General features: G+C 35.6%; 1 protein-coding gene across 5 annotated transcripts in view; it reads left to right on the forward strand.

The window, feature by feature from the left end:
- The window catches only part of LOC106166058 (transformation/transcription domain-associated protein), a 67,056-nt gene that overhangs the window by 17,038 nt on the left and 35,111 nt on the right, over positions 1-14,907 (forward strand). For all 5 annotated transcript variants that reach the window (XM_087013049.1, XM_087013050.1, XM_087013051.1 and 2 more), the window contains 21 exons: positions 2,136-2,246; positions 2,501-2,590; positions 3,139-3,290; positions 3,586-3,686; positions 5,534-5,629; positions 5,848-6,023; positions 6,243-6,328; positions 6,752-6,863; positions 7,233-7,418; positions 7,918-8,067; positions 8,873-8,959; positions 9,253-9,349; positions 10,483-10,604; positions 11,168-11,338; positions 11,757-11,963; positions 12,339-12,458; positions 12,989-13,081; positions 13,446-13,631; positions 13,770-13,837; positions 14,109-14,220; positions 14,482-14,574. In XM_087013049.1, the coding sequence (XP_086869175.1) occupies positions 2,136-2,246; positions 2,501-2,590; positions 3,139-3,290; positions 3,586-3,686; positions 5,534-5,629; positions 5,848-6,023; positions 6,243-6,328; positions 6,752-6,863; positions 7,233-7,418; positions 7,918-8,067; positions 8,873-8,959; positions 9,253-9,349; positions 10,483-10,604; positions 11,168-11,338; positions 11,757-11,963; positions 12,339-12,458; positions 12,989-13,081; positions 13,446-13,631; positions 13,770-13,837; positions 14,109-14,220; positions 14,482-14,574 (2,616 nt within the window). The remainder of the gene's footprint in view (positions 1-2,135; positions 2,247-2,500; positions 2,591-3,138; positions 3,291-3,585; positions 3,687-5,533; positions 5,630-5,847; positions 6,024-6,242; positions 6,329-6,751; positions 6,864-7,232; positions 7,419-7,917; positions 8,068-8,872; positions 8,960-9,252; positions 9,350-10,482; positions 10,605-11,167; positions 11,339-11,756; positions 11,964-12,338; positions 12,459-12,988; positions 13,082-13,445; positions 13,632-13,769; positions 13,838-14,108; positions 14,221-14,481; positions 14,575-14,907) is intronic.

The following is a 14,907-nucleotide window of genomic DNA, read 5'->3' on the forward strand; positions in this document are numbered from 1 at the left end:
GAACTTTGCAAATTTTGCTTCCCTTTTATCTCCAAAACTGGCAGAGATAGGTCCATAGTTACTATTGAAGTTGAATAGGAAGTCATATACTGGCAATCTTACTGTGACCTTGAAATTGACCTTTGACCTACTTATCACCATGAACTGAACTTTGCAAATTTTGCTTCCCTTTTATCTCCAAAACTGGCAGAGATAGGTCCATAGTTACTATTGAACTTGAATAGGAAGTCATATACTGGCAATTTTACTGTGACCTTGAAATTGACCTTTGACCTACTTTTCACCTTGAACTGAACTTTGCAAAATTTGCTTCCCTTTTATCTCCAAAACTGGCAGAGATAGGTCCATAGTTACTATTGAACTTGCATAGGAAGTCATATACTGGCAATTTTACTGTGACCTTGAAATTGACCTTTGACCTTCTTTTCACTATGAACTGAACTTTGCAAATTTTGCTTCCCTTTTATCTCCAAAACTGGCAGAGATAGGTCCATAGTTACTATTGAAGTTGAATAGGAAGTCATATACTGGCAATCTTACTGTGACCTTGAAATTGACCTTTGACCTACTTATCACCATGAACTGAACTTTGCAAATTTTGCTTCCCTTTTATCTCCAAAACTGGCAGAGATAGGTCCATAGTTACTATTGAACTTGAATAGGAAGTCATATACTGGCAATTTTACTGTGACCTTGAAATTGACCTTTGACCTACTTTTCACCTTGAACTGAACTTTGCAAAATTTGCTTCCCTTTTATCTCCAAAACTGGCAGAGATAGGTCCATAGTTACTATTGAACTTGCATAGGAAGTCATATACTGGCAATTTTACTGTGACCTTGAAATTGACCTTTGACCTTCTTTTCACTATGAACTGAACTTTGCAAATTTTGCTTCCCTTTTATCTCCAAAACTGGCAGAGATAGGTCCATAGTTACTATTGAAGTTGAATAGGAAGTCATATACTGGCAATCTAAATGTGACCTTGAAATTGACCTTTGACCTACTTTTCACCATGAACTGAACTTTGCAAATTTTGCTTCCCTTTTATCTCCAAAACTGGCAGAGATAGGTCCATAGTTACTATTGAAGTTGAATAGGAAGTCATATACTGGCAATCTTACTGTGACCTTGAAATTGACCTTTGACCTACTTATCACCATGAACTGAACTTTGCAAATTTTGCTTCCCTTTTATCTCCAAAACTGGCAGAGATAGGTCCATAGTTACTATTGAACTTGAATAGGAAGTCATATACTGGCAATTTTACTGTGACCTTGAAATTGACCTTTGACCTACTTTTCACCTTGAACTGAACTTTGCAAAATTTGCTTCCCTTTTATCTCCAAAACTGGCAGAGATAGGTCCATAGTTACTATTGAACTTGCATAGGAAGTCATATACTGGCAATTTTACTGTGACCTTGAAATTGACCTTTGACCTTCTTTTCACCATGAACTGAACTTTGCAAATTTTGCTTCCCTTTTATCTCCAAAACTGGCAGAGATAGGTCCATAGTTACTATTGAAGTTGAATAGGAAGTCATATACTGGCAATCTAAATGTGACCTTGAAATTGACCTTTGACCTACTTTTCACCATGAACTGAACTTTGCAAATTTTGCTTCCCTTTTATCTCCAAAACTGGCAGAGATAGGTCCATAGTTACTATTGAAGTTGAATAGGAAGTCATATACTGGCAATCTTACTGTGACCTTGAAATTGACCTTTGACCTACTTTTCACCATGAACTGAACTTTGCAAATTTTGTTTCCCTTTTATCTCCAAAACTGGCTGAGATAGGTCCATAGTTACTATTGAAGTTGGATAGGAAGTCATATACTGGCAATTTACTGTGACCTTGAAATTGACCTTTGACCTACCTTACAATGAACTTAACTTTGATTGCACCATTTTTAGTTATATATATTTTTTGCATATTTTGAAAATTCTTGTTGATTGCATTTTTACAGCTTGTCAAGCACAAGACTGGTGGCTGCACCCCTTATTTTGTGTATGTGGGGGTCTATACGAATGCGCTTGCTCCAGCTGGTGGTACAATATTCGGAGGCGGTATCGCCTCTCTGATCCTCTAGTTATGAAAAATATATTTTTTTTTGTCGTCTTCTCCCCTAGGCATTATGGAGAACACTACGTAATCCACAGGATAACATCGCCCATGTAGCATTCAGGGTCCTAGGAAAATTCGGGGGAGGTAACAGGAAAATGTTGAGAGAAGCACAAAAGGTAGGCTAAATTTCCTTTCCCCAAATCTTTTATATTAGTTTGAATTTTTCATTTATCTTGACCATCATTTTGTGTATTTGGTCACTACTAACATGGAGTCCATTTGCCATTGCTCAGCAAAGTGTACAATATAAATTTCTCATATCAAAGCTGTGATTGATAATTTAAAAGCAATTTCTAAACCAAAAAAGCAAATTGGTTGTTTAAATCCTATATGTGAATATATTGTGTAAATAAATTATATTTGTATTCAGTTAAACTACAATGAGAAGGAGACAGCTGGGCCCAGTATTAGCATCTACTTCCAAGACTGCAAGACTCCCATTACACTTCCTGCAGAGAAGGTGAGAGAATGCCCATACTCTGTCGGCTATCTTCCATTGCCTTTATAACTGACTGGAATAAGTGAAATAAAATAGGATAAATAAATGAAATGATTTTCCCTATTTTCAAAACAAATGATTGAGGAGTTTTTTTTACATATGACCACTCTGATTGGTAATATTTTCTGTTGTTTTTGTTTGTGCTTCATGCATTTAGATATATCAACATTTTAAAAATATTTTATGATGCACAGTTATATATCCAAATTGAAAAATCTTCCCTTTTGTCTCTTTGTATAGTGATTGTTGCTGTAATAAACATGCCTGCACACACAGTCCTATGCACGCGCGTGCACACACACACACACACACACACACACACACACACACACACACACACACACACACACACACACACACACACACACACACACACACACACACACACACACACACACACACACACACACACACTATCCCTATTACCAATGCCAACACCAATTTTATCACGACCACAAATTGTACAAAAAGTTAATGGTTTTATTGTCATCATTTTCTCATTTTCACAGGTAATAGAGCATGCCCTGAATGCGCTCAAGTCTAGTCAGACCGATTCCCACTACAGGCGCCAGTCCTGGGAGGTCATCAAGTGCTTTTTGGTGGCCATGTTGAATCTAGATGACGACAAGCAGACGCTGACTCATCTGTTCACACATTCAAGGTAAATGAAGGGGTTTTCATGTTTTTAAAAGGCTACAAGCACAGACTGTTCCATTATACGATAAAAAGGATATATATTGATGCTAAATAAGCTGCCTGATAAAAAGAGCTCTTGAAAAAAATATCAAAATATATAAATACAGTAAAATGCGTATTATAAAATAAGTTGAAAAACTTGATTTGTGGGGAGGTTTGAATATAAATATTTTGATTGCCTTTAACAACTTGACAATTTAATTACCTCTATCAGCCTGTTGGGATAAACTTTCAACCAGTCAGTACGTTACTTCTTTCAGTTTCTCCGAGGGTGAAATAGCATTACAGCCAGGTTCCCAGTACAGGAACCAGGATGATCACGCCCGCAGTGTGCAGGAGCAGGCTCTCACGGGAATGTTTGGTAAGCTCAGTCTGTTTATTTATTTATTTATTTATTTATTTATTTATTTGTTTGTTTGTTCGTTTTATTTTATTTTATTTTATTTTATTTTATTTTATTTTATTTTATTTTATTTTATTTTATTTTATTTTATTTATTTATTTTTTTATTTATTTGCTAATTAAACTTTATTAATTTATAAATTAATTTATTTGTTTGTTGATTTTATTTATTCATTTGTTTATTATACTTTATTAAGTGAGGCTAAAAACATGGAAAATATAAAATTTATCTTCCCCATGGCCCTTATGAGGTTAGTGAAAATAAACAAATAAAACATGAATAAGTAAAAAGTCTGTTTCTGGTGAGAATCTGTAACTCTATTTAAGATAAGACTTTATTTAGCCAATTATAAAAAAGCGGAAATCATTTTCCATTTGGAGCAAGTTTGATGATATACAGAGTAAAAGTAATACAATAGATAAATTAAGAATTTGGTTTTGAGATCAAATTAAAATGCGTCACTGCACTTGGGTAAAAGCTGTTTAAAAAGAGTTTACTGCCTTTAAAAATTAAAAGTTCTGTTACTTGGTAAAAATTTAAAAAGTGATGATGCAGGATGAAAAGAGTCTTCCATGGTGTTGATGGTTCTTTTCTCCATTTGTAAGGTGTTATCCCATTTTGTTATCTGTTTAATTATATAATTCAATATTTCCTTTCTTATCCCTGTAATTCGATGTCATAGGGGTTGAATAGTAGGGAAGAAGTAAGAAATTTTATTTAGAACTTAAAAGTTGATGTTGAAAGATATTATTTAGGAAACGTTGGGTGGCATTAATGATGAGTGTTAGCTTTCATTCAGTGAGAATCAAGCTGCATTAAATGGAAGTTAGATTTCAAAGAGTCAGATTGCATTTTATAAGATGGCTGTTTTATTCATGGACAGTTGAAGTGCTTTTAATGAGAATTAGATTTCGTAGAATTAAATTGCATATACTATGAGATGTCAGTTTCATTCACTGAGAATTAAGTGCTTTTAATGACTTAGAGTTAGATTTCATGGAGTTGCATTCTGTGAGACGTCAGTTTCATAAACGGACAGTTCAAATGTCTTTTAATGAGAGTGTTAGATTTCATGGAGTGAGTTAAGTTGCATTCTGTGAGATGCCAGTTCTATAAATAGGAAGTTTAAATGCTTTTTAATGAGTGTTAGATTTCATAGAATAAAACTGCATTCTTTGAGACGTCAGTTTTATAACCTGACAATTCAAATGCCTTTTAATGAGTGTTAGATTCCATGGAGTAAAGTATCATTCTATGAGATTTCAGTCCTATAAATGGACAGTTCAAATGCTTTTTAATGAGTGTCAGATTCCATGGAGTTAAGTTGCATTCTATAAGAATTCAGTTCTATAAATGGACAGTTCAAATGCTTTTTAATGAGTGTCAGATTCCATGGAGTTAAGTTGCATTCTATGAGATTTCAGTTCTATAAATGGACAGTTCGAATGCTTTTTAATGAGTGTTAGATTTCAGAATATAAATTGCATATGCTTCGAGATGCCAGTTTCATTCAGTGAGAGTTAAATGCTTTTAATGAGTGAGAATTAGGTTTCACAGAGTTAAAATTGGATTTTATGAGGTGCCAGTTTAATAATCGGACAGTTCAGATGTTTTTTTAATGACAGTCAGATTTAACAGAGTTAAATTGCATTTAATGAGATGTCAGTTTTATTCACAGATGTTTCAGATGCTTTTGGTGAGAGCTAGATTTCATAGAATCAAATTGCATTCTATGAGTTTTAAGTTTATTCATTTCATTCATAAATGAAATACATTTATGAGACTTCATTATTTCATTATTTCAGTTGCTGCAGCAATTAAAGACCTACGTCCATCAGTGCTGCCTTTCATGGCATCCATGGTCAGACATTACACTATGGTGGCCATAGCACAACAGGGAGGTGAGTGAAATAAGGCGAGAGAGAGAGAGAGAGAGAGAGAGAGAGATGGGGGTGAGGGGTGGATGAACTATGCACATTTTAATTTTTCTAGCTCAGTTTGATTTCAGACAAAGGAATAGTATAGAAAAATGTTATCTGTTATAACATATGTACAAATATGCAGGCATATGCATATGCATGTACACACACATGTGATGTATTCTTTATCTCCCCCACAGGGCCATTCCCCATTGGAGACAAGCAGAGCAAGCTGCAGGGGATGGACCCCCAGATCCTGGTGGACGCCCTGACGGTCATCATGGGCCACGAGGAGAAGGAGCTGTGCAAGCCTGGTCACCTGGCTCTGGTGCTTATACTGGACACTGCCACCACCATACTGGGGGCCAAGGAGAGGGTGAGCTGGGGGGCCGGGGGTGGGGGTGGGGGGTGGAGAGAGAGAGAGAGAGAGAGATAGGTGGATGAAATAGAGAGAGAAGGAAGAAATGATCAAGCTAGGGAAGGCAAGATTTAAGTCAATTTTACAATTTATATAGACTTACTGTTTTTTATTAACTTCAAAGGTCTACTTTAGTCATGATAACCTAATATTTATATTAAATTCCATATGTTGCAGGCCTGTCAGTTACCATTGTTTGACTACCTGGTGGAGAGAATGTGTTCACTGTGCTATGACAGGGCCTGGTATGCCAAGTTAGGAGGGTAAGAGAAGAGCTCATCTATTTGGGGATCCTGGGTTTGGGTTGGGAGTGGGGGATCAGAAGCTAATGGTCTCCCCTACAGGATGCCAGGCTTGGAAGAAATTATGATTAGGGGTCAGAGTGGCAAAATGCCTATCCCTACCTTCCTACCCCCCCCCCCCCCAGAATTTCCTCAAATTTTATTGCATGCAGACATGCTGAGAGACCTTCCCCCAATCAAAAAAAAAAAGAGAGAACACTTTTATATTAACATAAGTACATTTAATAAAATTCATAGATATTGAGAGCCTTTTATGACACATTCTGTTTATCAGCAAAAGTAAGATACGGTACATGTAATTGTACATTTGAATTGTAATAAGGCAAAAAAAAAAAAAGGGTGAGATATTGAGATTTGATGGTGGTTGATCTCTTTTACCTTTAGGTGCATAGCAGTGAAGTTTATGTTTGAGAGGATGGCCACACGCTGGGTGTTAGAACACCAATTTGTGTTCCTGAAAGCTCTGCTTTTTGTCATGATGGATCTGACTGGAGAGGTAGGTTTTTTGTTTTATTTTTAAGTTCACTAAATATTTTGCTGGATTATTTGTAACAAAAGTTATTTAAAATTTAGTATCATGGTAACAAGAATATAAATAAATAAATAGATTATGTTCTTCAACATTTTGGAATTATTTATTGGAGAATTGTTCATTGTATCTGTGAAATAAAAACTGTGATGTTTCAGAAAATGATGATAGTTTTATATTTTATTTATAATATATACCTTGAAGAATATGTTGACTTTCACTCACTAAAATTAATGATGTTATGAATTATCCTAAAGGCATTCAGAAAATTAAAAAAAATTGTTTCAATGAGTCAATCAGTAATTAAATAATATAACTGATCTTTTATTCTGCCAGGTGTCCAGTGGCTCTCTGGACATGGCCAAAGGCAACCTTGAACGCATGCTGACCATGTGTTCTAAACCCCTTGACCCAGCCAACACCGACGAAGAACTGACACGTGTGCAGAAGAAGTCCATACATGATGTGACGCACGAGTTGGTGCGACAGGTGACGTCCCCAAATACTCTGGTCAGGGAACAGGTAAGGTGGGGACAAAGGGAAGAAAATAAATAAATAAATAAATAAATAAATAAATAAATAAATAAATAAATAAAAAAGATGAATGAATTAAAGTAAATAAGTGAGTAAGGGTAAATATTAAGTGAATGGATAAATGTATGAATAAATAAATATTAAAGAAAAAATATTATAATACTGCAACAGTAATAACATCAACAAAATGGCCACAAGCACAGGTTAAACATGGGTCATGAAACAGATTTCTCTTCAGCCATACGGAAATTTAGTCAGCTTTTAGAATTTTTTCAGAAGACAACTCTCTGCTGACACAATTTTTTTCACTTAGAAAATTTCGTTAAACTTGAAAATGGGCCTCTTGATAATTTTGAAAAGTTTGTCACTGAATATAGCCAAGTCGGATTTAGGCATTTTCAAATTTTAATTAATTTTTAAGGGATGCAATTTCTAAGTTTTTTATGAATAACACGGAAGCTTTGATATGCCACCTTTTCTCTTCCAGTCTATGCATGCCCTGGAGGTGTTGGCTAAGACCATGGAGAAGACAGTCACAGAGATCATGGAACCACACAAAGATGTCCTCCAGGATATGATCCCACCCAAGAAACACCTGCTCAGACACCAGCCTGCCAACGCCCAGATAGGACTGATGGTGTGTGTGTGTGTGTGTGTGTGTGTGTATGTGTGTGCATGTGCGTGTACATATGTGGGTGTATGCGTGTGTTTTGTGTATGGATGTGTGTGTGTGTGTAATTGTATGTATGTGGGTGTGTGCATGCATGTATGTGTGTGTGTGTGTGTGCTCAGGTGGTCTTACTTGTGTTCGTATGTTTTTATAAGCTAAACATCTCATGAGTATTTTTCATCTCCAGCTGCCTAAGCCATTGTCTATAAACCATTGTGTTTGCATCTAGTTATTCATATTCTGGAAAAGATGCTCTTAGAGTACATAAATTATTATCACTGACTGTCAAGGAAATGGAAAATAATATTTTGTTCACTTTTCCTAAAAAAGGTATGCTATTTATTTATACCGTCCGGATGGCCTTGTGGTTAGAGTGTCCGCCTCCGGATGTAATGATCACAATAATTTTCACGTGGGTTCAAAACCCGTCCGGGGACATACCAGTCCTTTATAAACGGTACCTGCTGTCTCCCCGCTTGGCACTCAGCACTAAGGGGTTGAAGCAGGGGCCTGGTCTGGCAGTGGAAAGATGGTTGTTAGTTTGTTAGCTTTGAGCGCCTAATATGGCAGCCGGGCTGTATCCTCCCAAGGGAGGCGAGAACGAATATAGTGTGTGTTACAGGGCCATAAATGACCAGGGATCCCTGTCTTAAAATATAAATATTAAAAAAAAAAACTTAATAAATTAATAAATAGATAAATAAATAAAAAAAGTGTATAACTTCAACCTTCGGGTTGCAATGTTGCAATAAAGATTATTATTATTTTCCAGGATGGTAATACGTTTTGTACCACACTGGAGCCCAGGTTGTTCACCATAGACCTGAACATAGTGGAACACAAAGTTTTCTTCACAGAGGTCAGTGGGTTCTTTTAACCTTTTCTTTGAGATAATTTTCCTTATTTCAGTGTAATATGATAAATTGGGGTGTAAATGATGCAGTATGATGCAATATACATTTTAAGAGCTACACTGTCTTGATGCGGGACAATACATGTATATCACTCTGAAACATGTGCCCATGTGTTTGAAATGAAAAAATTATTAATGTAATGATCACAATAATTTTCACATTTTTTAACAGCATACATAATGGTAACAGTGTTTTTAACGGTATTTATATATTTACTCTTTTGAATTTCCTGTATCAGTTGCTGAGTCTGTGTGAGGCTGAGGATGCTGTACTCCTTAAGTTGCCATGTTACAAGTCTGTTACCAACCTGGTGCCTCTGAGGAAAAGTGCTCTGAGTGAGTTAACCTCTCCCCCCCCCATCTCTCTCTCTCTCACACACACACACACGCACGCACGCACACACACACACACACACACTATCTCTCTCTCCCATCATTTACCTCTTAGGTGACATAGAAATTGGCACAAACTGGAAAAAAATTTTCTCAGCATACTGAAGCTTGCAGCCAACTTGGTCATAGGCCTTCATCAGACTGACATGAGTAGATATACTCACTGCAGGGTGGTTTAGCAGCCAGGGGCCGGTTTCACAAAGCAGTAGTTAGTTAGAACAACTAACTACTGAACTACCTCGCTAACGAGAAAACTTAGCGATTTTTGAGGGGTGTTTCACGAAGCAGTCGTTAACTCATCGCTAAGTTCAGTCGTAAAGTTCGGTCGTTAGTTCTCTCGTTACTCACCGTAATCTCGAAACCGTCTGCCGGAAGTGGAACTCTTGCGTAAAAGTGTCAAGAAAGCACTAACTCTGCAATTTTTGGTGGCTGGAAATGCATAAGAACGTCTGCTTTGAGGTCGTCGTAAAGGATCTCCACCATCTTTTTGCCGCTCTTTTTGTCACAGCTAGGCGCAACCTCTCGTAAATTGCATCATCGTGTGTATATTCTAATAGATTCTGCCTTTCATGAAAACGTCGTTGTCTACGTTGCCGTCTGGCGGTACGGATAGCAAGAAAAGTAGCCGCCATATTGGATACAAAGACAAACGACAGACAACGGTAACTAAGCAACCTTTTTATTTCACTCATTATGCATGCGTACGATGAAACTCTAGAGTTAGCGACTGGTCTGACCAGTCGTTAAATATCCATGGTAACAACGAGACAATAACGAGCGAGAGAACTAGCGACTGCTTCGTGAAACAGCACTATAACTAGCGAGAGGCTAACTACCGATCGCTAACTAACTACTGCTTTGTGAAACCGGCCCCAGGTTCCCATTGTAAATGACACACTTCAGTCAGAAGGAAAATTTTCCAGCTTTGGTCAAATAATTATAAGATTTATATAATTCAAATACCAAGCTAATGAACAAGTTTGCTCATGTACTCTGTGCTTTAAAAAGTTATATGTTCTGTTGTTTCGCTTACTCTATATTTTGTTTTTAATCCCCATGTATTCTCTCCTCCCTAGGAGCTCTGGCAGCCTGCCACTATATACCTCAGTGTAGAGAGAAGATATTCAATGTCCTCTACAAGGCCCTGAACTCTAGTAACAGTGAGCTACAGGAGGCAGCACATGACTGCATGAAAAAGGTCTGTTAATAATTATAATTTTAATTAAAATTTTTGTATGATGTATTTATACCATTAAAAGTCAGTTGTTAATTATTATTTATTCTTCTATTAAATTCTCAATGGGCTTTACAGTTTAAGAGATAAAAATTACAATTTGCTAGTTAAAAGTATACAATTATGAATCTAAGAGTAACTTAATATGATGATAATTATGAATGATTTATTGGATGGAAGATTTAAAGTTATAGGGACTACATGAACAGTGTGACTAAAGATTTTTGTGTAAAGATGTTTAAAGGTAGATAGTTAATAAAGATACAAAAGATGTTTTACCTGCAATGTAGTCATGTTTCACCTGAGGAAAAATGTTTGGTCTCATCGAAATGATTTGCTGTTTTTACCAATTTGTAGATTGTTTCTTGTTTAAGTTGTTTTTTCTTTTTCAATGTTTTTTTCTTTTCTTCTTTGTGTGAAAGAGAGTTTTTAATACTATTAGATTTTGCACATTTTTTTAGTTTTTTACATTGATATTGATATGGAAATTTATTTTAGAAAGTTTTTTTTTTTTTTTAATTTTTCAGTTCATATCAGGATTCCAAATTGACATTGAACAAGTGCACACTGCCATGCGACCACTTCTACTCATGCTTGGTGACTACCGCAGCCTCACTCTCAATGTGATTCAGAGGCTTTCTAGTCTAACGCAGCTCTTCCCCAACACTTTCAACGAGAAGCTGTGTGAGCAGTTGTTGGTAAGTTATTAAATAGAAGTTGTGAAGACGTGATTTGTTTTGAATATTTAGCTTAATCTTGTGTTTTATTCTCATTTTTAAAAGTAAATTTATCAACTCCTTTGAAAATTGATTTGGTTAAATCATTTGGATTTGATATAAATTGAATTAGATATAAAAATTTATTGAATATATAAATTAAAAAGGAATTAACACTTTCTACAAAGATAACAATAGGTGGCTGCACAGCCAAGACAGGACCAAGTGTTGATCTCATGCCACAGTTTAGTCTATTAAGTGAAGTGCAAACATAGAACTGACAAATGTTAATTTCAAATTCTTTTATGACTGTAATTGGCAGTGTGTTTTCAAATCTCTGAATTAGATTGGAACTTAATCCTGCTGAGTAATATTCAAATTCAAATCATCCTTGTGTCAGGCTCACCTGAGAAAGTGGATGGACGTCGCCATTATCGCCCAGAAGGGCGGTCAAGCCCCTCGGACCAACGGTCAAGTTCTTTCCAATGAGTTGAAGATCTGTGGAGCCATCATTAATATCTTCCACCTCATTCCTGCTGCCTCAAATAAAATGATTGAACCTCTGGCCACGTTGACGCTGAAGGGAGAGAGGGCACTGCTGATTGAGGTAAGGTCAATTAATGGGAAATTGTAAGGCAGTATTAGAAGAGAAAACCAGGTCATTAGCTCTGAGCTAATTGATATTAATTAAAATGCATGTTATTTATGATTTTTTTGAAAATGTTATGTTAAAGAGAATTCTAAAAATGGTAGATCTATCCTCTTTAAAATTTGTTTCATCCTTTGTCATTTATAATGTATGCTTTTATCAAAGAAAATGTATGACTAATATCATTTTTGAACATGAGGGTCCATTTTTGAACATGAGGAAAGTTTTGTTGAAAAAAATGAAACTAGGAATAATAAAGAAAAAATAACTTTAAGTTACTAGATTATCCTCAAAGAAATAAATTAATTGAAATGTTTTTTCTTAAAAAACTAGGCTGGATCCCCATTCCGTGAGCCACTGTTGAGGTTTCTGAAGCGCTACCCAGCACAGACAGTGGAGCTGTTCCTCCAGGAGTCCAACATCAAGGAGCAGCAGTGGAGCAGGTTCTTCTGGGTAAGTAAATAGGAAATGAGAATAACATTTTTGTATGATTTAAATGTTAAATGAAAGAGTATTTATTTCAATGTTTTAGCAAATACATATGAACCCAGAGGTTGGCAGTGCTAAAAATTTAGAATATTTTAACATGAATGCATTTGTAATTCATTAGTAGGTATTATGCAGGAAATAAGAATTCGTCATGAAAATGACATTGGTAACTTGTTGCTGGAAAAAAGTAAATAGCTTAAAATTTTGTGCCACAAAACCCCTTTCTTTGAGACCAATAAACAGAAATTTAAAACTTTTATTAAATTTTAGCATTATGTAATATATTGATGGGAGTAGCAGACTAGTTACTAGCAGACAAGTGACTCACTGGGGAACAACCTTTTGGTCGTGTCATTAGCAACAATTTTGAATTAAAATTTTAATTTAATTGAATTGAAATTCAATTTTTATCAGCTAGATATTAATACACTGTCACATTTAGTGGTTTGTGTTTGTTTTAATGTATATTGTTTTATTTTTTTCACATATTTTAGTGGCTGTTGAAGAACAGTGATGGTAAAGTGTTCCGCGATGCTCTGGAGACCAACCCAATGCGTCTGGTCAACATGGCCATGGGGCAGGTACAGGTCAGTCCAGATTGTAACACTAGTCTTGTGAAAAACAGAACAAAAACAAATATTATAACCCTAGGTTTGTGGCCAGCAGTGTAAAAGGAGGGGCTCATTTTCTGGCACCTTTTCACCTTTAGTTGACTCAATTTGAGATTTAAAGAGTGCTATATAAGTAAAGTGTTGTGTCACATAAATTTATTGGCTGGCTTGTCTTGGACACATGACTGGATCACATGACAGAAAGGAAAGGGTCTTCTAGTTGATTGGATGTGTAAATGAGTGTGATGACTGAATAAGGTAGTGTTTTAATGAATTTAGATGTTCTGTAATATAACTCTTCTTAAAAAAAATTATAATTTGCCATGCTATGTTCTTTCAGACTATCCCAGGCCATCCACCCAGTCCTACAGGGGTCACCAAGGAAGAGCTGCAGTTTCAGGGGATACGGATCATCAGCGTGCTGGTCAGGTTTGACGCGGGATGGCTGCCCAAGTATCCCCAGGTTGTGGTGAATTTACTGAAAGTTTGGACTTCTGAGCCTTTTCAGGATAAACACAAGAAAGTGGTAAGACACTCTCTCTCTCTCTTTCTTTCTCTCTCTCTCTCATTTTTTCTCTCCTTTGTTAACATAGGTTTAGAAACTGTGAATGATGTCCTTTTTTGGACCTATATTTCATGTACACAAATTCTTTTTCGATTTCAGGATAGCCTCGACTTTGCTCATTGGAAAGAACCAAAGCTACTTGTGAAGTGCTTACTTAATTATTTCAAGTAAGTTTTTTAAAATTAAATCACTCATTGACAAGTTGTATTATAAGTAAATCAGAAAAAAAAGATGTAAAAAAATATTCAAAACAGAATTGAGAGATTCAGACAATCACAATGAGTCTTTATAATGAACTTTTCATAAATTATTTTCCATTTTAAATATTTCTAAAAACATTTCTGTGAAATTTGGACCATGTTCTGGAAGACCACAAAAATTGTCAGTATTGAGCACAATCAAGAAGATAAACTGATCATGATTTATCTTAATTCACAGGAACCGCACCAATGAAGTGGAGCTCCTGTTCCAGATGCTGCGATGCTTTGTCTTTAGATATATCCCACAATTCCAGTTCTTTAAAGACTTTCTGGACGATGTTGTTGCCAAGGTTAGTTTTATTTCAATTTAATGTTTTTTTTTACACTATAGATGTAGTTGATTAAAGTTATATAATTACAAAATAGCTTATAGAAAGATTTGCACTAATTCTGTACTCAAAATGCTTGTCAGTAGTTCATTACAATGAATATATCCTCTACCGGATGTCCTTGTCTAGTAGGTTTTCAATTGGAGATAAGATAAACAAACAAACAAACAAACAAAAAATTTATAAGCTTAGGGACATTTCAAATTGGGAATTCATTTTTAGACCTACTCTGTGGAGTGGAAGAGGAAAGCCTTCTTCAAATTTGTTGACATCTTCCATGACAATCAGAAGTGGTCACAAGATCTCATAGGAAAGGTAAATACGTTCTCCACTCTTTTTTTAACACAGTTTTAAAATTAGATGATTTTAAAAAGATATCTTGCTGTCTTTGTTAATCTGTACAGTGGCTCCCTCCATAAATATAGTCATTGAACTAAATTTGTGCTGCCTTTTTAGGTTATGTATTGAAGGCTGGAGAGAATTTTCATAGTCTTTGTTTACATTGAGTGGATTTTAAGTACATCTCTAATAAGTAGATTTGAATGTTGAATTTTATCTGGGTCACTCAGAACTTATGATATACTTTCCAGTTATCTGTTACAGATTGATTACAAGATATGCGATTAGGTTGGGAAAATTTACACCAAC

The sequence above is a fragment of the Lingula anatina genome, chromosome 5, assembly GCF_051362555.1.
Source record: "Lingula anatina isolate TDL-2025a chromosome 5, LinAna3.0, whole genome shotgun sequence".
NCBI classification, from domain to species: Eukaryota; Metazoa; Brachiopoda; class Lingulata; order Lingulida; family Lingulidae; genus Lingula; species Lingula anatina.